Below are 23170 nucleotides of genomic sequence, written 5' to 3' on the forward strand. Positions count from 1 at the left end.
AGCGCTCCACCTCCCGCACCAGTTCCGGCTCCTTCCCCCACAGAGAGGTGACGTTCCACGTCCCCAGAGCCAGCGTCTGCTGCCCGGGTCTGGTCCGTCGAGGCCCCTGACCTTCACTGCCACCCATGTGGCATCGCACCCGACCCCAACGGTTCCTCCCACAGGTGGTGGGCCCATGGGATGGAGAGGGAGTTGCCACGTAGCTTGTTCGGGCTGTGCCCGGCCGGGCTCCGTGGCAAACCCGGCCACCAGGCGCTCGCCGACGAGCCCGCCGTCTGGGCCTGGCTCCAGACGGGGCCCCGGGCTTCCTCTGGGCAGGGTCACTCCATCTCTGCTTAGCTTTTTCATTGGGGTTTTTGAACCATTCTTTGTCTGGCCCCTCACCTGAGACCACTTTGCCTTGGGAGACCCTACCAGGAGCACAAAGCTCCAGACAACACAGCCCTCAGGTTCACAGAGACACACAAACCTCTCCACCACGATAAGGTGATGGTTCACGGAGAGGTATTTTATTTTATTTTATTTTATTATTATATATTATATTTTATTAGTGGTGTTCTTGAACTTTTCAATGAAATTCATATTTATTGAACCAATTTCCACTTTTTCAACTATTCTTCAGCTTCAACTAAAGACCTCACAATGTTCTACATATTTTGTCATTTTTCAACTTTTATAGCCAGCAATTCAGTTTAGCGTCAACTTTAAACTTTTTAACGATTTCCACTTTTTCAACTATTCTCACTACTTCAACTTCTTCTTACGGATTTGAGCTATTCAACCAGTTTAGCTTTAGCAATTCAGCTATTCAGCATTCCCACGCATTTTCTGCAGGAAATGCATTTTCTAGTTATGAAATGCTTTTACCTTTTGTGAATGTGTACCTGCTTTAGGTGAAGAATGGTGAACTTACTGCAGAAGAAAACACCAAAGTGACTGATCTTTGCCTGTCCTGGGATCTTCCATTTCCAACCTCCACCAATCGTGTCTGGCTGTTCCAGGAACTGCTTTCACATGCAGGATTAATTTAAAAATTACCTTGTTAGTATTTATATTGGAGTTTGGCCATGTAACTCATGTACATCTGTGCCTACAGTCTCTTTCCTATAAAATAGTGCCTCTGTGTAAATGTTTCCTTCTGTCCTGTCAATTCTGTCTGCAGGTACTTCACCGTGTTAACCAGCCAATTAAACAAATACGGAAAGGCCTTAAACAAACAGGAATCTGGCCACTTCTTTCTGATAGGCCAGATGTCCACCCCTTCATTTTCCCAAGGGAGTCAAGTGAGGAGCTTAACCCACAGGTAAAGCCTAGTTCACACTACACAATTTTTAGCCCAATTTGCCGCTTGTCGATAGTCAGTGATCGATCGGCGGTTGGCAGTTATGTGTGAACTACTCAACAACTCATCAAAATGGCGCTTACTTATTTATTTTTGCAAAGACTGTGTGTTTTGTGACAGTTTTGTTTGGTGTCACAGGGGTGTGTACATCTTAAATGAAAGGTTTATTTTAGTCATATGTTAAAGTTGTGTTACTTATGTGACAGTGAAATATGTGAAATAGATTTTTCATTCATAAAAAGATCACTACAATTTTGAGATCACTTTGCAACATTTAATAAAAGTTTCAATCCTGACATGATAGGTTTATGTTTGATCCCTTGTAGACCGTGATCCAGAACATTACCTGGCCACAACCTAACTTTGACAGCGACGAGGATGAGGACGACACTGTTCCATTGGAGAAAATCAGTCTTGTCACTGGATTTTTGAGAAAATTCATAGAGGAAGGTAATACTGTAAATGGTCTTTATTTCCTTATTTTTCATTCTCCTCTTAATTCACACAATTGTTTCCTCATAACAATCCCAGTTGCTACAATAATAAAGTGGTTCTTCATATTTACCACGTTTTATGTACATTTGTGTTTCATTTTATCTCAGTGTGAGCTAGTTTACTGTTTTATTGTCAAATGGTCATGTTTCTCTCCCTCCTCCTTTGTCTGCTGTGTGCTTTACAACAGCACAGGGATAGAAGACATAAATGTGAATGTTTGACAGAAACAGTAAAGCCCAGCTCACACTGAGATGAAAAGAAACAAATGCACATAAAATTGGTAAATTAAACGTCATACTTTGTTTACATTCCACAGTATTTAAAGTAATCCTTTTGATGTTCTAAACTAGGAGAGGAAGAGACTACAAGGATTTTACTTTTGTAAAGTTTTTATTGTTTAAGTTCAGCACTGATATTTTGAAGTGTACAATTTTCTCTTCCATAGCGTCACCAGATGTGCTGCGTCACCTGATGAAGTTTTGGGTGGGGTGGGAACTGCCAACAACAAAACTCAATGTTGAGGTTGTAACCTCAACTTATCCAGTGGCTTTCACCTGTTTCTTCAAGTTGAAGCTCCCCAGCCACTACCAGACCAACAAGATTTTTCACCAGGACTTGATGATGGCCCTCAGTTCCATAAGTTCTGGCTTTGGACTTGTGTAGGTGTAAATGTCATCAACTTCTTGCACTCAGTCACTCTTTTGAAATGGAGTCACTTAAAAGGGCAATTCCTGCTAATTTATGCACCATTAACGTTATAAAGTTTGACTATTCTACTTGTCAGGCACCACCTTCACCTGTCAAATACTTTGGAGTTGGTTTGGTGATTGGCTTTAGCCTGTGTTTTATTTTTTTTCTAAAGTTCTTTTTAGTGATTTTCATGTTCTTAATCTAGCTGCTAGTGTTCTTTTGTGATGTCCTCTGCAGTGCAATGAGCTTGGATCATATAAAGATCATCTCTTTGAGAGCTGTGGCAGCTTTCTTGGCCTCTCTAGTTCATTAAGCTCAGACTTCTATAGACATTTAGTTGTAATTATTGAACAGTTTATACAGCTAGTACATGTTTAATACATTCAGATGTTGAGGTAGATACCAGTTTCTCCAATATTACTGTTGCCCTTTTACAGTAATGTTCTAAATGACCGTGTGTACACCTAACACTGTTGGTTTTGTAAAGCAGATTTGTCTAAATTTGTTACCCCTTTACAGTGATGTGTTGTAAATACAACTGTACTGCTACATTTGATAAATTTACACAAGAATTTTATGTTCCTTGAACAACATTAAAGGTGTTAAACAAGCATTTGTATGGTCTTATTCTTTATGCCCTGGTTCATGTAGCCATTTAAATTGCCTTCTCACTCAATATTGGACCAATTCCAAAAATGTTTTCACCACCGTTACAGGGACAAAGTTAAAAAAATACAGGAATTTTTAAAGCAATAAATCAGTTCTTTATTAACATGTATTATTTACATATAGCATGCAAAGCGCAAGTAAAAAAAGTACATTTCATACTATTAAGTCAACGCTCCATGAATGTTGGGGTAAAAAAACCCAGCAACAAGACCTAAAAGAACCTGGTGCCAACATTCCAGTACCACCTCAACGGTCCTGAATCCATGCCCCAATTGTGTCTGGGCTGTTTTGGCAGCACAAGGGGGACCAAAATAATATGGCAGGTTGGTTTTAATGTTTTTGGTGAAAGGTATCTACTAACTTTAATTCCAATAATCATTTGTCTGAAAAGGCTTTTCCTATGGAATTTTCTGCTGACTGAGCTGCAGCTGTTCAGTCCTGGAAATCCTCTGCGATGGTCCACACGGATTATGGAGGACAAAGTCTTTGTACCACGTTCTTTCCCAGGATGCAGCACCAAATGTGACTCAGCTTTCAGTCAGCCTAGCTAAGGACGAGGCTTGCTTTTCCAAAACATCCAATGGCCACTGTAGAGAGGAAGCTAGGGGTGGATTTGTTTTCCTTTTCAAAATAAAATGCCAAGACACAAACTTATTTATAAATTCATACTAACTTACTGTATTCATTTGTAGTGTCAATTAGTATGGAGGCTCCTAGCATAAGGCACAATCAAAATATTTGAAATATTCCAAAGTAGTTTGTTAAATTTTTGGTCCAAGTCACAGGAAGCCACTGGAAAGTGCCAAGAGAGCCACATGCTCTTATTAGGGCTGTCCTCGACTAAAGAAATTCTTAGGCGACTAACACTTATACGATTTTGTCGACTAATCGATTAGTTGATTTAATTGACAGATCTATGCGCTTTGAGAGGTGGTTAAGACTAGAAAAGCACAATATAAATGTAGTTAATTAACCATCTGTAAAACTGAGTTTCTCCACAATTAATCCTGCAAAAGCACCACTTTAAATCTTTTGTTTACCATAAATGTGCTCAGAAGTTTCTTGGAAATAAGTAATGAAAAAAAGCATGAATAAGCATAAAAAATGACTAATCGACTAAAGAAATCTTAGTCGACTAAGTCCAAAACGACCGATTAGTCGACTAACCGACTAAGAGGTGGCAGCCCTAGCTCTTATCTTGCCTCAATTAAGTTCTCAATGTATTGGACAGTGTTGATGTATATATCTGCCCCGAAACAGTCAGATTGCTGCAATGGATCCATGTTGTCTCGCAGTGCCATCATTTCCAGATCCAAAAGAGGACTGTCCAGTTCAGGGATATTGACCCCGGAATGAGGCTCATTTGTGTAGCCACTCTCCTCCCATTGAATCTCTGGGATGGGTATTCCCTGACAAAGACGTGTGTATAAAAATTAGGCATATTAAATGTTATTGAACAAATTTACACTTGTGCCCATATCACTACTTATTACAAAACAGGTAATCATTTCAGACCATATAGAAAAATGAATCACTGTTAAAATGTGAAGATAATTACATATTCAAGACCAAAAAAAGACCTGAGCCCTGTTTCAGAAAGCGGGTTTAGTGAAAACAGTGCTCAGCCTGAGATGAGGGGAAACTGGGTTTTCAGTTTCAGAGAGCAAGATCAGATAAACTCTAGATCAGTAACCCTCGCAACTTACGCTGTGAACAAACGCAGTTTTCCTCATTCATAATGTCGCTATCAAAGCACATATCTGAACGCATATACGTCTTTAGAAACATTGAAATCCCGGTTATTTTTTTTTTTTACCCAAACATGATCTTGAGCATGACCGCTTTATGAGGTAACACGTCATCGATGACTGACAGAATCTCCGGACAACGTGGATTTCTCTTCAGCACAGAATAAAATCGTTAGGCTACACTGTTCTTTATAACACTGACTATGTGGACATTAAGGCAGCTGTCAGGTTGGCAACAGTTGCACTGAAACACAGCAAAATTAGGCCTACTGTAGTAGCCTAATCACTAAACTAATCTGTATAAAACCAATGAACAAATCTTTCTTTATGGTAGTTGCACTGATTGGAACATCTATATGGTAGTTATGTTGGATAGGCTATGATGTGAATATTTCTGAGTGAGGATGACTGTGGTGTAGCTGAAACAAAGAAATGTAGTTTAAAAGTGAGTTTTTCCATTATCTGCTGATCGTCTGTTTTACATAATTTCATTAAACACAACATGAACTCAGAGCTCAGGGATAAGCTCAGTTTGTTAAGCCTGCTTTCTGAAACAGGGCTCTGGCTATGCTCAGATTCTTGTCACTTCACTAGAGGTGCACACAAACAATCCTATTCTTGCTTGCATTTTTTGGCATTTGTCTTTTTTGATTTAGGCTCAACATTACTAAGCATTATTTACCTCAGAATCAGGATCTGCAACGGGGTTAAGGGCCTGGCCCACCTGCCACAACTGATTTGGTGTCAGGTTCTGCTCAGTCCTGATGGGATGGTTGTCCCACGCATCACTGAAGACATCAAGGCTTGCCTGAATGCGTGGTAGGAAAACATAGTGGCAGCAGAATATGTCTAGGACATTGCTGATGTCAAGAAGGTGTTAAATCCTCAAGAGAGTGCAGGATATTGTAATACACTCCTGTAACACTCATGAACATATCACGCCAGAGGCTCAATCCTGTATTAAAAAAAAAAAAAGGGGGAAAATACATTTTTCATAATGTGTCCTTTAAGATCCTTTGAATAACTTAACTTTTCCCCAGGCACTGAATAAATGGCCATGTTTCAAATTGATTATTGTATACATTTTAATAGAAATCAACTGACATGGGAGTTAATACTATAAATTAAATTCTAAGAGTTTTTCATTTTTTATATTTGCGATCATGGCCAATAGATTTTTTATGGTAGGCATCGTAATAAATACTACCTTTAGGCTTCCAAAATTAAGTTTAACTCACCGCTGATTGTGTACGCTTTTCCCCGCTATGAAGCTGTTAATGTCAGTTCCACAAACTGAGAACATTAATTCCGCTATCCCCATATTTTCTCCTCTGTGATCTCCTCTCACTCTGAAAATAAAACATGATTTTTAGATCTCATCAAGGACACAATTATGCAGAAGTGCCAACAAATAATACGTGAATCCTTTAAATTTCCCTGCATTTTTTGCATAATTTAGTAATACAAGATGCTCTGACAGGTGTATGTACTGTATGTAGTATAATTGATCTGTAGGTGCTCACAAAGTATAATGAGAAATACAAGTAACTTCAATTGTTTCTTTCTTAAACTGGTAAATAAGCAAGATTACTGGGCCCCCGTTTCAGAAAGCAGGCTTAAAAACTGAGTGATATGTGAAACTCCAAGTTCCAGAACAGCTGATCAGAATTAGTTCAGTCAACTCTTAGTATGTTGAACCTGATGGGAAGCGTGTGTGGGGATAACAAAAAAAACATCATCACTGTATACTACGATTCACCATGGCAATGGGTAAATAAAGGCAGAGCCTCCATTTTAAATCGGGTGGAGTGAGAAAAAAATGAATGTGTGCCAACGCGGACCATTCACGTTAAAATGCAGGAGTGGAGGATCAATACGTTAACATTAGTAGTTTTTAATACAGCGTTGCTCATTCATCATTTACCAGACTGGACTTTCCTTAATGAATGATAAAGAGCTGGAATTTTCCTAGAGCCCATTACATTTATTTTAAAAAGGCTACAGGCCTGTTTATTAATTTGTAATATGACGGGACAAAATGCAGGTGGCAATAATTGAACATAAAAATACTAATCAAACACATTAGACATAGTTTAGCCTACTCATAGACAGATTGTAAAGTAACAGTCCGCCCCAGTAAGTTAGCCTGTTAATGATTTTTTTTGCAGTGGAAGAGGTGTCTAGCTTCAAACTGACTGTAAAGTTCTATTTTAAATTGATAACATTTTGTATTTTATGAAATGCTGTCAACACATTCAGGCTATGCAGCTAAGAAAAGAAAATCTCACTTTTAAACTATTTTTATTTGTTTCTGCTGCACCACTGCCAGCCTCACTCAGAAATGTCATATGTATCATATCCAACATGATAACTATGATAGGAATGTTCCAATCAGTGCATCTACAATATGAAAGATTACTGTTCATTGATTAGTTTTATAGAGATTAGTTTAACAGTGATTAGGCTGCTGCAGTAATGTAGCTCACAGTAAGCGTCTCAGTGCAACTGTTGACCTGACAGCTGCCTTAATGTCCACAGAGTCAGTGTTATAAAGAATTAGGGCAGCTTTGTCTAAAAAAAAAAAAAAAAATAGACAAAAAAAAAGGAAATATCGGACAACTGCTTCAGGCTCTGCAAGAGGAGAGAAACCCCTAGGGTTTATCTGATCTCGGTCTCTGAAACTGAAAACCCAGAGTTTCCCTCATCTCTGGCTTAACTTACTCTGAGTTTTCACTAAAGGGCTTTGGTTTGTTACTCTTTATATTAACAAATACAAATGAAAATTGTAACTGTCATTTTTATTTCTTAAACCAGTAGTTTTAAAGGGGAGAATTTTGAATGAATGTTCTGAATTATGTTTATTATTTTGTGTAGCTTTCCTTAAATTGTCCAATGTAGCAAACATTTCAAAATAGTTAAAAACGCTCAACTTTGAAGGTCAGCTGATTTGTTTTCGATTCTCAACTTTTTCTATTTCCATTGTAAAAGTTAGATTATGGAACAATTGACAATTGTTGTAGCTTTTCTGATAACTGATTTAAGAAAGAAAAATACTGTCATGGAGGCCTATGTTGTGAGGTTACAACATACTGTAGTTGATTCATGTTAGAGACAACAATTTAAAAAGTCACCCATGTCATGTGAAAGAGTAAGACCATTGAGAATTCTGTAATGTCATCTTTAACACATACACATAGTTATTACATAGATGTGCTAATGAGCTTATACAAGTTAATGAGCTTATACAAGTTTCAGATGCAATTTAGTGACCTGGAGGGGTTTGTGATGCTGATTATGTCCACTTGTAGGTCCAAACATGTGTTCAGACTATGCTACTTTGAACCAACTGCAAAGCACTACTATATCTGCAATAAGTTTGAGTTTTTTTTTTTTTTTTCATCTGATGGAGCCGTTCGAGGGTAGCCTCAAATTTACGCAATAATAATTACAATTAAATAACATCACTACCTCAGAGGAAACCCATGCTCATTCACAGCTTCATTGAATCAGGTGTGTATCAGATCGGTTGTTGTCTGCTACCTTGAGGTACATCATCTACACATACAATAACAAATAGAATAATACATCAATACTGTCAAGAATTTATTTTCCCCTGTAAAATAAGTCAGCTGACAAAGTTCTGAAGGGGTAAAACAATGCTTAAATGACAGGTGGAACAGTAAGAACTATTGACTCATTCAATTTATAATGGGATCTCATGACATGAGAAATCATCAAAACAGTTAATTTTAGTTCAGTTTATAATAAAGAGTTCAGCAATGATAAAACTGCATTGGCATGAGGAATAGTTTGCTGAATGGGACAGATGTAAACTTGACAGGAAAATTGTTAAAGGTTAAAAGTACACCCTCAAAGTTAACAGAATAATACGTAATAGGTTCAATACGACTTTGCAAAGTCAAGTTCATGTAATTGACTTTCCTGAAACCATTCAAGTGAAAAGGCTATTAAAATCTACAGGATTTAGGAATATGCTGTGTATGCCAAGGCTAACCAGTTGCTTATTTTTACATTTGTCATGAACATCCAAGAGACCATAAGGACATTTGCTACACGTATTTGCAAAGACCGGCTAATTCTGACTTTTTCAAATTATGAATTAGGAGGTTCCTGAGTTGGTATGGAATGACCCTAGGGGTAGGCTACACTGCTGGATGACAGAAAATCATAGAAGTCAAATATATTTGTTTCTAAGGAACACCACCTGTTTGTACAGAAAATAAACTAAAAACGTATGAGAATAAAAAATCTTCCATGCTTAAAATGGGGTCAGTCAGTAACATTTTGCAAACAAAGTTGTACCTAGATTAAAATAAATCAGACAAGTAGTAAGTCCAAAACACACTACATAACTCTGTGATCTATTACTCTGGTTGATGTGATACAATATACACAATGCCAGATACACAACTAGAAACAAAAAACGAACTAAACAGATACAGATAGTGTACAGACATACCTGATGAGCTTGTGATTGGTGTCAATGTGCACCATGTACTTTGGGTAAGGAACTGTGTATGTCCTCCTCACCACACATCTCAGACGAGTCATCCTGGAAGTACACCTACACTGTCCACGCGATGCATGGATGCATACACTCTGTCCCATTGCACTCTGTGTCCCTGTGCAAGTAGAGCACCTTTGACTACTCTGCACCCAGCATCTGGCATTGTGCTCTTAATTCCTGTGATCAATGAGTCCAATTCATCGTCACTGCAGCCACTGTATGAGGCAGATATAGATAGATTATTTTCAGCCATCCGCCTAAAAAGTGTAGCTCTCGACACACCAAGGAGTCTAGCGATGCATTTTGATGGCAGCCCAAGTTCTAGAAGATGTGTGAGGGTCTCTACTGACGTCGTCAATCGTGGACGCCCCACGAAAAGCCCTTCTGCAAATCCAGTGTTATAAATGTCTGCTCATTCTCCATCTCCTGTTGGATAACAGTACTTAAATTTGTAAGTGCAGACAGTAATTCTTCTCCTACATTCACTGCGTCATCCAGAGCACTTAATAAAACTAAATTCTGATGGCAAACAAAATGTAACCCTTCCATGTAGGGAGGCTGCCTCTCCAAGATGTGTAGCAGTTGGTCATGCAATATCTGAAGGATTTCACGCTTCAGTGATTCCTAAAGGATAGAGAGAAATAGATATTTAATTTTATTCACTTGCTGTCTGTAAATGTTTTCTTAGCTTTCCCCTTAAATAGAGAATCACAAGCTGTGAATTAGAGGCCAACTTCAGCTTCCTCTTATGCCGGTTTCACATACAACGCAGCTCCCGGGCCAATAACTGCACAAAATTCACTTAATTCATAAAGATTTCACCTTTATGGAAAGATACTAGCCTGACCCTATTAGCATGCAGACGCGCTAGCGTAGCTCGCTAGCTCGCTAGCTCAGCTCGCTAGCTTATGTTGATAGTTGCACAATTAAACCGGTTAAATTAACAATTAAACAACATCTCATAACAAGGAGCTAACTAACTAAACACGTTAAGTTATACTTACCGCTCCCCTGTCGTTGCCAGAAGCCATGTTGAGGGCTCAACCAACTGACTGAACTCCACCGTGACCGCGCTAGCCCGCACCACAGGCACGTAGCGCTGTGCGAACGCGTTCGTGATTGGCTTATGAGTAAACAATCCCCCACGTGGGGTGCGTTCTTGTGATTGGCTAAAATAAGGGAGCTATCTGATTGGTTGCAGATCTGTTTAAAAAAAGGCATTTGTGTGTGAGTCGAGCCACGTCAGGGGAGTCTCAAAATTCACACACAAATGCAGGGAAGTTAACAGACCGCAAGCAGTTTGTAAATCAAGATATATTTGTGTGTGCATCAGAAATACATTTGTGAATCTTGTGTGCATTTGTGAATCTTGTGTGCATTTGTAAATTTTGTTTGCATTTCTGAATTGTGTGTGCATTTATGAATTTTGTGTGCATTTATGAATTGTCTGTGCATTTGTGAATTTTCTGTGCATTTGTGAATCTTCTGTGCTTTTTAAATTTTGTGTGTGTATTTGTGAATTTTGTGCGCATTTGTGTATCCTGTGTGTGCATGTATGAATCCTGTGTGTGCATGTGTGAATGTAGTGTGTGCATTTATCTTTATTGACACTCTTTTAGCTCCATGGTCCATCACTTCCAGGGGTACAGCAAGCATCCTCGAATGGGTGAGTATTTATAACTATACAACACTACAACCAAGTTGTAGGCCTATGTTATTGTATGTTATTTTTTTTAGACTTTACTATCATATTCCCCAAACTGTATGTAGAATGCAAAACACTTGTCATTGTGTAATTCATTTTGGATTGTTAATCATAGAGAGAATTTTTACTGCTGTTTACTTTCAGACCTGTCCCACTGGCTCTATTGTTTGGAGGTAGAGCTCACAGTCTACAGCAGGGGCGGATTATCCATCTGGCAATTCTGGCAAATGCCAGAGGGGCCGGACCATTTTTTTAAAAAATGTGGGCCGGTCAGATTTTTAAAATTTTTTTATATACAAATAAATTGTATATTTGTATAATTGTATATTATAAATTGCTATATTGTATAGCGCATAGGATGGGTTTTTATCTCTTGCACGATTTCACTATTGTTATAATAATAAAAATAATACTAGCCTACTGCTAATAATAATAGTAATTAATAATAATAAATATTAAGCATTTGGCAGTCGGCAACGGCCGGCCTGGTCCCGTAATGGGCCAACCGACCTAATCAGAGGTTACTCAAATTGGGACTTTCAGTCAAAATCAAGCACGTCAACTTCAAACGGGATCTCCGTTTGCAGGGTTCAGGCTGTAGCCTACCGGACCCTCCCGGTGATCATGCTGCTCTGGGGGACCGGCAGCACAGTGAGAAACTGCTGCTGACGGGCACAGAGCTGCGCTGGAGCTCTGACTGCTGTCTGTCCGCGCGGCCGTCTGACAGCATCAGTAAACTGAGACAGTTTCATTACGGTTAAAAATGTTTTGTTGTTGCGTTAAATAGTAGTCTAATTCGGTGTTTTGGTACAGTTGGTTTTAACACCTGATGCGAAGTGTAGACCTATAGAAGTAGGCTTCACATTGTAGCAGGTACAAATAGTTGCTGGCGGTTTAAGAGTTGAGCTCAGGTGAACACGCAGGAGGGGGGGTGCTCGGCGGAGTCAATGTGTGTGACGGACTGAACGGTAGCGGTGTGGAGCTACACTGCGGCGCCTGAAGTTGTACTTAAAAAAGTCGTACTTAAAAAAGTCGTAATTAAAGGTGCAATATGTAGTACTGTATGTAATACTGGCAGCTAGCGGTTAAAATAATTACTGCACTACCAATTCAAAATACTGGAGAGTCGTCTCCCCTCCTGCCCAGACTCCAAGTTCACGGAGGTTGCCAGGCTGAGACCGCAGCATTCACAACAATGTTGCTAGACGCTTTTCTTACATAGCCAGACATTACTCCACAGCACAGCGGAGTAGCTAACGGTAGATGCTAATCTCACATAGCCAGACATTACTCCACAGCACAGCGGAGTAGCTAACGGTAGATGCTAGTCTCACATAGCCAGACATTACTCCACAGCACAGCGGAGTAGCTAACGGTAGATGCTAGTCTCACATAGCCAGACATTACTCCACAGCACAGCGGAGTAGCTAACGGTAGATGCTGGCTATATTGACAGTCATAAAAGCCCGTGCTCACGCGGAGCTCTGTAACCAACTGACAGATACACTTTTTCAGCTTAGAATTACAGTATGAACCGCTAAAAACACAACAACCTCGCTGTCCTCTCCACACGCCAGTCAGGCACACTTCCTCGGCTTAGAATTACAATACGAAACGCTAAAAATACCACTACCTAGCCGACGGAACACACTTCATTGGCTTAGAATTACGGCAACAATCGCTAAACACACTGCAAACTCACAGTCCTCTCTTTCCGATTTACAGCCCCCTCTCGTGGCTTAAAATAACTCACCGTTGTCGGCTCCAGCCGCTGAACTACACGCTGTAAACAGCCATGGGCTGCATGCCTGGTCCTCCCGGAAACGTTAGCGGTTAGCAGGGTTAGCATGGCGGCGTTAGCCAGGACCAGTCGGGATCACTTTACTGGCTGTGTCTCAATTGTTTTTGCGAGTAACCAACTCAGGTACTCGGGTACTAGCTATATAATTCAATGTGAGTACACAAATGTTGAAATGACAAAAATGCCCATCCCTAGTAGCTGTGATAAATTAGCCTGAAGCTAATGCTTACCGGTTCAGGAGAAAATAAGCCAACTCTGCGTCCTTTTGGGCTTTAAGCTGTCTCCATCTTTCAAATACATCTCCAATATTTACCAGGGGGTTGTTACGTCTCTGGTCACGCAACTGTTAGAAACATGCTGTTTTCTTTTTTATGTCATGTAGAATCTATCTCCGTTGATCCTGTTCGTTTGTTTGCTGCTTTCATGGCTGTACTCCCGTTACAGCTGTAGCATGCTGGGTTTACGTGTTTACAGGTATATCTGGCAACCCGGCCTGCCTGTCAAACTGGGCAGTTGATAACAACACACAGATCAAAACATAAACATAAATTCCGTCACGGAATGTAAATTTCAAAAAGAAAAATACTGACATTAGCATTGTTGTCAGAAAATATAGTATTTCAGCTGATTTCAACCCGTAGCTCTGTTGTTTGTAAATCAGGAGTACTGTCAGTAGCGAGAAAAACGAAAACAAACGGTGCCGCCTACACCGAGTTATCCTCCTGCTAGATTTGGCACCCAACAGTCTTAAACAAGGCTTAAACAGGGCAAGGCTTAAACAGGGCAAGTTTTAAACGTGTTTTTAGCCTCTAAACATGTTTGAAATGCCATTACTAGTGCTTAGCCATGTGCAGTTATTCCTTACGAGGGAACACAGCGAATTTGACTGCAGTAGATGTGACAGAAAGGCATAAAAGTTGTGTAAATCCTTACCTCTGTTTATGTACTGCTTTCCGGTCAAGTCCTCAACAATCGAGTGCCGATCTCATACAATCCATTATTCCAAAATGCATTTTTTCCACAAAAAAATGATGATTATAAATAAAAAATAATGAGTATGTATCAACAGGCTGTAACCTGACACCGCAGTGAAGCAGAGCTGACCTGCAGGTTGTAGACGGTGAAAGCTCAAGCTCAAATAGCTGAACTCCTGAACTGCAGTTCAGGAGTTCAGCAGCTCATTTGCATAGGTAACCTAGCAACGGCGGAGCCTGCCTGTCGGAGCTTGGAGTTAGATCAGGACTAATATCAGAAAATGGTTCGAGTTTGTATGGAGCTAAATCGGGGCCAAATGTTTTGTTCATTCGAAAAAAATATATATAGTTGAAAAAAAATAAAGCTTGAAATTGAAAATTTAAGTTTTGGTCAAAACTTGGAAAAAATAAAACCATGTATTTGAACTAAAAATAAGTGTACCAATTTTTCTTTCAGTTTGAATAAAATATAGATTCAATTCTGGAATTATTTTGAATAAATTATAAATTTTCATTTTTCACTTTTATATTTGTTTTCAGTTCCACATTTCATGTTTTCAGATTCAAAAGTTATTTTTTTTACGGCTTCAAATCTTTTTTTTACGGCTTCAAATCTTTTTTTTTTCGGTTTCAGATCTGTTTTTCACTTTCAGATATTTTTTTTTTTTCGGTTTGAGACTTTTGGCCCTGATTTGGTGTGGGGGCGTGGCTTCAACTCAGAGGGGCGTGGCATTATGAGTGACAGCCTATCAAAGAAGGCAGAAGACTCCTCTGTCATGTTGACTTCAGGAAATGGTGTTACTGTGAGAACTATGACTGAATGCTTTCTATCCACTATATACATGTGATTTTTACTTAAACTGATGCCAGTGACAAAGTTCCATTTAAAAAATGTTTTGGACAACAAATGGTACCAATTACACTATAAGAGCAATAAACTGTGCCAGATTGTGCAGTTCAGCAGGAACAATGACTTCTCCCACTTCCACTTGTATGACTTATAGCACCACAGTATTCACTGGCACCAGCCCACAGGTAGGACATGTGAAAGATATTAGCATTTTTGAATAGATACTTTGCGGGTTATCCCCTCAGTGGCATTTTTTTTTTGTGATTAACACATAAAAGGAAAATAGGTGGACAGCTGGACAAAGCTGGCAATCAAGCATCGCTAGCACTAAAGTTAGCATTAACTAACGTTAGCTTCACACTAGCTGGTGTTTTTACACTAATTTCAGTGTCCAGCTCAAGTTTTTTTTTTTACTTTAACGTGTATTGGTCTTTGTTAACCTCGGTTTGTCAGAATGACCATAACTTGACACTGGCTGCAGTGAAGAAGGTCTCCTTTTATAGAGTAGACAAATATGACTTTACATTAATGCTCTGGCCTGATAAATTACGTTTTACACTATAACGTTACATGTAACAGCATGACAGTTATGCCTTACAAAATATGCCAAGTGGGCAAACTTTGAAGGCTTCTACCACAGCCTAACTTAAGTATCAGAATACACTAACTTGTCTTTTTGTATTTGTATGTCTTACTGTCTGTTTTCTGGACCATGTGTGTCCGTAATAAAAGCTTTGACTGATTGATTAACAAAGCGGACCAGGACAAGTTATGTTGTTTAAACTAACCATGAAAAGGTAACACTAGCAATGTTAGTTATCTATAATGTTTGACATTTATAAGGCTGTACGGCTGCAGGCAGCCACTGTCGAGTTATGGTCATTCTGACAAACAGAGGTTAACAAAGACCACTACATGTTAAAGTCAAAAAACTTGAGCTGGACACTAAAATTGGTGTAAAAACACCAGCTAGTGTGAAGCTAACGTTAGTTAATGCTAACTTTTGTGCTAGCGATGCTTCCTTTCCAGCTGTCCACCTATTTTCCCTTTATGTGTTAATGACAAAAAAAAATGCCACCGCGGGATAATGTCCCAAAGTATCTATTCAAAAGGCTAATATCTTTCACATGTCTTACCTGTGGGCTGCGCCAGCAGGTTGCTTTGGCGGAGCGGACGCTATGCTGACTGCCGAGTGAATACTGTGGTGCTACATTCAATGTCATACATGGAAGTGGGAGAAGTCATTGTTCCTGCCGAACTGCACAATCAGTTTATTGCTCTTATAGTGTAATTGGTACCATGTGTTGTCCAATACAATTTTTTAAATGGAACTTTGTCACTTGCATCAGTTTATTAAGTAAACATCACATGTATATAGTGGATAGAAAGCATTCAGTCATAGTTCTCACAGTAACACCATTTCCTGAAGTCAACATGACAGAGGAGTCTTCTGCCTTCGTTGTTAGGCTGTCACCATAATACCACGCCCCTCTGAGTTGAAGCCACGCCCCCACGCAAAATCAGGGCCAAAAGTCTGAAACCGAAAAAAAAAAATTATCTGAAAGTGAAAACAGATCTGAAAACAAAAAAAAAAAGATTTGAAACCGAAAAAAAAAAGATTTGAAGGCGTAAAAAATAAGTTTTGAATCTGAAAACATGAAATGTGGAACTGAAAACAAATATTAAAGTGAAAAATGAAAATTTATAATTTATTCAAAATAATTCCAGAATTTAATCTATATTTTATTCAAACTGAAAGAAAAATTGGTACACTTATTTTAAGTTTGAATACATGGTTTTTTTTTTTTCCAAGTTTTGACCAAAACTTAAATTTTCAATTTCAAGCTTATTTTTTTCAACTATATATATTTTTTTTCAAATGAACAAAACATTTGGCCCTGATTTAGCTCCATAAGTTTGTGCCTTTCCAAATTGCGGCAACCAAATGAAGAGATATTTGAGCTTGAGCTTTCACCGTCTACAACCTCCGCAGCCGGGAGATTTTACCGTTATGGTTGGTTGCACCTCAGCTCCCTTGATAACATTAGCTACATGAGAGAGATTACCGTGTTTGTAGCGAACATTGACTTCACCGAAAAGAGCGTCAAGTCCCGGTATCTGAAGGAAAATGCCATTCCTAAAGCGAAAAGACCAGCTGCTGACAAATTGGAGGTAACGTCTTTATGCTTTATACTTTCCAAGGCTAAAGTAATTCTCACTTTTCTTTCTGAAGAAATGTTTCACGGTGTTGGTGAACACTAAATGTTGTAACTCCCGTTACTGAGACCCGTGTATGATATTACCGACATGTAATTAGTGATGAGTTATATGCGTTACAGCCAAAATGTATATATTACTGTAATTGCCTTACACCCAACACTGATTATGATAGATGCATCCTCAATGTTACTGTTTTGGCCATTGAGTCTGACTACAATGCTCTTTCTCCTTCTTACTTATTTAAGGGACACCATCCAGTTACATAGAGACAGAATAGCTGCAGTGCCACAGTCAACTCCCAAGAAGGCGTCCAGCTGGTCATCCAGCCAGTTTCAAAATAGTTCTTTCAAGTCCACAGAAAAAAAGCCCTTACCCGTCATGGACAGAGAAGAAGGCGACTGCTTTGTAACATAGCCCCAGTTCCTCTGCTGGATAAGAGTGAACTGGTTACTCAAGCCAGGTCACATTATAAGAGCATGTTCTAGGCCTAGGAAAAGAGTACTGAACAATTTTTTCTTTGTACACTTCAGACTATGCTGCAGCATGATTATGTATAAAACCACACACTGTACTGTACATACTTTACATTGATTGTGTATAGATTGTTATATTGTAATTTACTTTTTGTTGTTGAAGTAAAGACAAAAAAGCACAAAAATGTAATGTGTATTGTTATATTATAAAACCACTGTAACAGACAGGTGCAGAAAGGGGGGTACAAGGGGGAAGAGGGCGAGCAAGCTTTGGTTATTTCACTAAAGAAGTGAGGCACTTATTTATAATAAATAATAATAAATTTCCTTTTTAGAGGGCTTTTCATCATACTCAAAGACACTTTACAGTAAAAAGCAGCACATATATCACATTAAAAACATAAGCAACAAAACCAACACATACAACAAGGATATTTAGAAGCAATTAAAAACAATAAAAACAGTAACTATCAGGTGAGAAATGTAAGATTATTGTATCTGGAAAGCTAATCTAAAGAGGTGTGTTTTGATTAGTGTTTTGAATGTGTATTTACAACTAAAAAAAAATGTACCTAAGCTAGGACAAAGTCACGAAAGCCTGTTGTACTCACTCATTAGACAGCTGGCCATCAGGTCTGTCCGGTTAGATCATCCTTATAGATCAGATGGGGAAACCCCTCTGTATGGGCCAAACAATGTCCGTTGACCCGTCCAGACCAGGCTGGATCCTTACAGCACAGGCTTTCTTCCTTAGTGGTCATTGCGATACAGTATCCACACGAGCACCACCATGTACCCGCATCAAGTGCAACCAGCCATAACGGTAAAATCTCCCGGCTGCGGAGGTTGTAGGCGATGAAAGCTCAAGCTCAAATATTTCTTCATTTGGTTGCCGCAATTTGGAAAGGCACAAACTCAAGCATTTTCTGATATTAGAATCCGTGTACCATTCGTTCATTCGTTTTTTCAAAATAAAACCAAAACTCAAAAACAAATTAATGACTTGTTTCCTCAATATTCGTTTCCAAAACCAAAAGGAAATAACTGATAACAACTTTTTTTCCTATTTGCAATTTTGTGCTCAAATTAAAAATGGAAAAACGGATATTTCGTTCACCCGTTTCATCCAATTTTTATATTTTTAATTGACGCAAGATGCATGACCCGGATGTGACCTTAACTCGTGGGACAACGACACCACCAAGAGCCAAGAACAGCCTATGTTGTAGCAGGTAGCAACTGAAATGGATATTTTTGTGCTTTTTAGTGGAAGTAAGAGGGTTACTCTGAAGCCTGAAGACATGACCACAGAGAAGATATCGGTTATTTTCCAGGTATGTATCTTATTTAAAGCAATAAAGCGATATAATATAACGTTATGGTGTCTTAAATACTCGTGGATGCTATTATACCAATCTATCCAACGGTTATCGTTTATTAACTTTCAAAGTTATTAGTGTGTTCGAACGGATTATGGTGTGATGTTTTTATTTTACATTGTTTTAGGTTAACATTGATTTGCATGCCACATTCGTCTTAGATTAAAACAAGTGAACTAAAAGATGTTCTTTTGCTACATTATTTGAGCAGGTGTGTCCAACTCTGTTTACTGGTATCCCTTATCCTGCATATTTACCATCTGTTCGTGCTGCACCTGCAACGTACCAGCAAATTAGACCTTGATGACCAGCCTTACATTAAGTGCTTATTGTTCTCACTATATATATTAGGGTTCAACAATTAATACAAATATTATTGTAATTGCAATATTGCCAAGTGCACTATCCACATCACAGGAACTGCAAATTTTTTTATTATTTGTTCTCATCAATATTCAGGAATGTCTTCATTGCTGAAGTCCTGAATGGAAAGCTAGAGACCACCAAGATGGTTACAGTCCGCTTCTCAGAGTTTGAGGCTTGTGTGGCACCAATCACCAGTAAGGTGAAAGAGGCCCTTGGACAGCAGGAGTCATTTATTTTGACAGATAGTCAGGGCAACGACATAGTTGACTCTGATGGAACTAGGGGTATGTTTTAAATCATTGCTGTGTAAATGATATTTTCTGCAGCCACATTAGGAACTTAAGTGCACAAACAGTTCACACATATCTGAATTAGGAAAAGTACACCTAAACATTCTGGTATTGAAGTACATTTTGCATTGATAGCTTTCTTGGGTGCTTCAAATCTGTTTATAGTGTCCTATTCTTAAAATTCATAACCCACATATAGGATATAAGTTATCAAAAATACTACAAATATTTTATTAAAACATAATAAAATGTCCTATTTTTTCATTGCAGGATCAGCATACTGGAAGCAAAATTCCAGGAAAGTATTTGCAGTACCTGAACCACAGATGGAACTGCTACAAGTCAATAAAAGGAAGAGGTTGAGGTAACTGAAAATTATTCTATTTTTAATTTTTTCCACACCATTCATGTGTTTTCTTTTGGATGACATGATGCTGTGTTTGAAAAAACAAATTATTAAGGTCTAATTAAATGTTACATTGTACATTTTTATGTTTTTCAGTCGAAGAGAAGATACTGGCCTTCAAGAGGTTATGGCAGACATTGAAGAAGTTGTCGAAGCAGCCCAGGGACTAAAATAAGTGTCGAAGATGATTAAGGATTTGAGTGGATTTGCACATTCCACAGTGACAACAACCCTGTCTCTTTCAGAGGCTGAAGTAGCTTCCTTAAGAGTCGTTTTAGCCTGTCTTGTCTGCAAAGGTTAGTACCGTTTTACAATGGATCATTAGGAAGATGTAATTAAAGATCAAAATCACTTCACTTCTGTTTGTGTTTTACTAGATTTGACATGCTGTGTGGATTTAATTTATATTTGGTCATTGTAGTTTGGCCTACGTACTGAAAAATAAATGAAGTGCATTTTTTTTTTTTTAACCTACAGGTCCTGTAGACAAGCCAATGTTCTCAACATGCTGCAGAACCCTAATCGGGTGTAAGGCATGTGTTGCGGAGTGGAACAGCAGCCACAGTTACTGCCCGAAGTGTCGCGCTGTGGATTTGGAGAACAGCGTTCATGAAGTGGCTGGACTCTCTGAGGCGCTGGCACCACTGGAGAAGTTATTCCTTTAGTATGTTGCTATGGTGGCAACAGATGTTCATACAGTTCTTCCGAGCCTTGTTTTTATAGAGGAATAATGTCTAATGTTAACAGTATTATTGTCACATGTAATTGTGGCACTTAAATGAGGTTTACAAGATTTTCTACTTGTTATACAAGATTTTCTACTTGTATTTTTTTCACATTAAAAGAAATATGCAGACCCTGAACAAACTTGGAATTTATTCATCTACAACTGAGCTTAAATCAGTTTCTCACAACTACTGTACAAACATATGCATAGTTCATTGGTGGAAAGTTGAGATACTTGAGTATTTTCTTTTCATGACTTTTTACTTCTCCACTAAATCTCAGAGGAAATATTCTACTTTTACTCCACTACATTCATTTGACTGCTCACAAATTTAGTACAATTTCATGTTATAAATTAGCAGTTTTACACAAGTACAGCTGAAAAGAACAAGTTGATTAATCAATAAGTCAATTGATATATTAATTGGCGTGAAGGCATTTTTCATGTAAAAACATCTTAAGGTTCTAGCTTTAGAAATGTGACAATTATAACCACACAGTACTTTTTGTGTACCTAGTCTACCACTGGCCTAGTATCAGATACCCCCAACTGTATTTATCTTGCATGTCTTTCAGTAACATTGATCAGATAGAACAGTGCCTCCTGAAACACACTATGGTCATTGTTAACCACTTTTCCAAAAAGAAGAGACATGTCTGGAAACCTCTCTCCAAACAGCTGCTCAGCACGACATCGGTCTTGCTCTGATGAAAATGGGTCAGAGCCAAAGGCAGATACCCAAGTCAGGGAGGAGCCCAACTCCTGCTCATACATGTGTGCTGCCTCGGCAGCGTTGGGCAACAGCTCTGTGGGAATTCTTGCTGGACAAATATTAGCTGCAAGTTGGTTTGGTATCCCTCTGCCTAAAATGGGCAATTATTTATATTAGTTTTGGACAAAATTGTCAATTGTTGTAAAGCTCCATACATACAAATACTAGCGTAGCCTACCTGGTATCCTATGGGCATTCCAGGACTGCACAACCCTGGCAAGTCCAATCTGACTCACTTGACATGCCAGGTTGGAGACACAACATTTGGTTATATTATCCTGGATGTCGAGCAGCTCTTGATCCAGCAGGTGAACAAGGGCCTGTTTTAGTGGATAGTTCACCCGATTGTTGACCTCTAGCCAAATTCTTTCCACACGAAGGTTCTGTTTAAACAAAAAACATTTTTAAGACTGGAAACACTTCAGATCAGAAAACCCAAATCAGAAAAAGTTGGTCTGGTGTGTAAATACAGGTATAAGCAGTAGTAGACAGCATTAATTTACAAATTTCCTTTGGTCTTGAATTATGTTGCAGACAGTTTGAAGTCAAGGTATTTAAGCTTTCAATTGATATGTAAAACAAATATTCTGCCATTCAAGCCTGCACCTTCTCCCAAGAGTTGGGACATAAGTACCAATAAGTGATGAGTTGAAAAATTGAATAATGATGCTATAGGTAAACAGCTAATTTCAGCAGTGATTGTACAAGTTAACAACATCGCAAGCAATCAAATCAGCCATTGAGTAGAAGCCTGCAGTGTGGAATAGGCTTAATGCTTACCCTTACTTTTCTTTAGGAAAAATCCAAAAGACGTGGTCCATATGGTACAGGTTTTACCAGTTGAGCAATTGAGATTCCCTGCCACAAAAATTTTTGAAAAGTGTTGCAGGCTTGAATGGCAGGGATAGATAATTACTATCAACAATTTATTGATTTGGGATTTTAAATATTTTCACTTGAAATATATTTTGCTTAATTTCAAAAGTTACTTATTATCTGTAATCAGTAGGACAAAATTCACCCTTGAAGAAGTTGTCTGTACATAAGGTAGCCTGTTGATGTTACGTCTGTGTTGAGACAGCTTTTCTTGCATGTACAGGGTCAAGTAAAACTCCCTGCCATGATCCACTCGGATTTGGTCCCACATGCCGTTTTGGACAACTGCTTTCCTGTAATAGAAAATGTGTAGATTATATGGATACATATGTGGATATGATACGTTCAAATTCCTATGTAGCACATACTGCTTGTAATGTAAAAATACTGACATTGTATGATAATCCCACATAGTGCTTATTATTTATTGTTACTGTTATTAACATTGACTTGCCTGTAAACTTCCTCATAAATAACTAGGTTGTTTTCACTGGCATTGTGGATTCAGCAACAATTTTGCTGCTGAATCCATCAATAGCCAAGACATGCATCACTCCAAACATTCCCAGCTTCTCATTCTGGTCTAGGTGGAGTTTGTGGCCCATATACTCAGCGTGGTAAGGAACTGGATTCAGATTACGTGCTCCCTAAAACAAAGTATAATTCAATCAATGCAAGTTGTAATAACAATAAGTTTGACCTTTTTTTCTCAAATATAATCAATATAGGTGACTTACTTGGTGACGCAGCTCATTATACGGCTGGTGTACCTCTTTGAGAATTCTTCCCACTCGAGATTGTCCTGCCCTTACCCCCACTGATGACAGGTATCCTGTCATGAATTTTCGGCCGTAACATG

At 38.7% G+C, this 23170-nt stretch overlaps 1 protein-coding gene and 2 long non-coding RNA genes across 3 annotated transcripts; 1 reads left to right on the forward strand and 2 right to left on the reverse strand.

Annotated features, from left to right (window-relative positions):
* Nucleotides 1-6203: 6203 nt before the first annotated feature.
* Nucleotides 6204-9830, reverse strand: LOC114551764 (uncharacterized). Its single transcript, XR_003691996.1, has 3 exons — nucleotides 9425-9830; nucleotides 8413-8499; nucleotides 6204-6293 (listed from the first exon to the last, which is right to left on the reverse strand). It is a non-coding gene; the product is annotated as an uncharacterized LOC114551764 (long non-coding RNA).
* Nucleotides 9831-19340: 9510 nt separating this feature from the next.
* LOC114551769 (uncharacterized) lies at nucleotides 19341-20713 on the forward strand. The gene is made up of 4 exons (XR_003691997.1): nucleotides 19341-19524; nucleotides 19801-19894; nucleotides 20033-20232; nucleotides 20414-20713. It is a non-coding gene; the product is annotated as an uncharacterized LOC114551769 (long non-coding RNA).
* A 136-nt stretch (nucleotides 20714-20849) lies between these two features.
* Nucleotides 20850-22601, reverse strand: LOC114551768 (uncharacterized). Its single transcript, XM_028572726.1, has 3 exons — nucleotides 22457-22601; nucleotides 21614-21818; nucleotides 20850-21526 (listed from the first exon to the last, which is right to left on the reverse strand). Exons 1-3 carry the CDS (start codon nucleotides 22580-22582, stop codon nucleotides 21219-21221), a joined length of 639 nt encoding a protein of 212 aa, XP_028428527.1. The 5' UTR covers nucleotides 22583-22601; the 3' UTR covers nucleotides 20850-21218.
* Nucleotides 22602-23170: the final 569 nt, after the last annotated feature.

The sequence above is a fragment of the Perca flavescens genome, unplaced genomic scaffold (genome assembly GCF_004354835.1).
Source record: "Perca flavescens isolate YP-PL-M2 unplaced genomic scaffold, PFLA_1.0 EPR50_1.1_unplaced_scaf_5, whole genome shotgun sequence".
Classification (NCBI taxonomy): domain Eukaryota; kingdom Metazoa; phylum Chordata; class Actinopteri; order Perciformes; family Percidae; genus Perca; species Perca flavescens.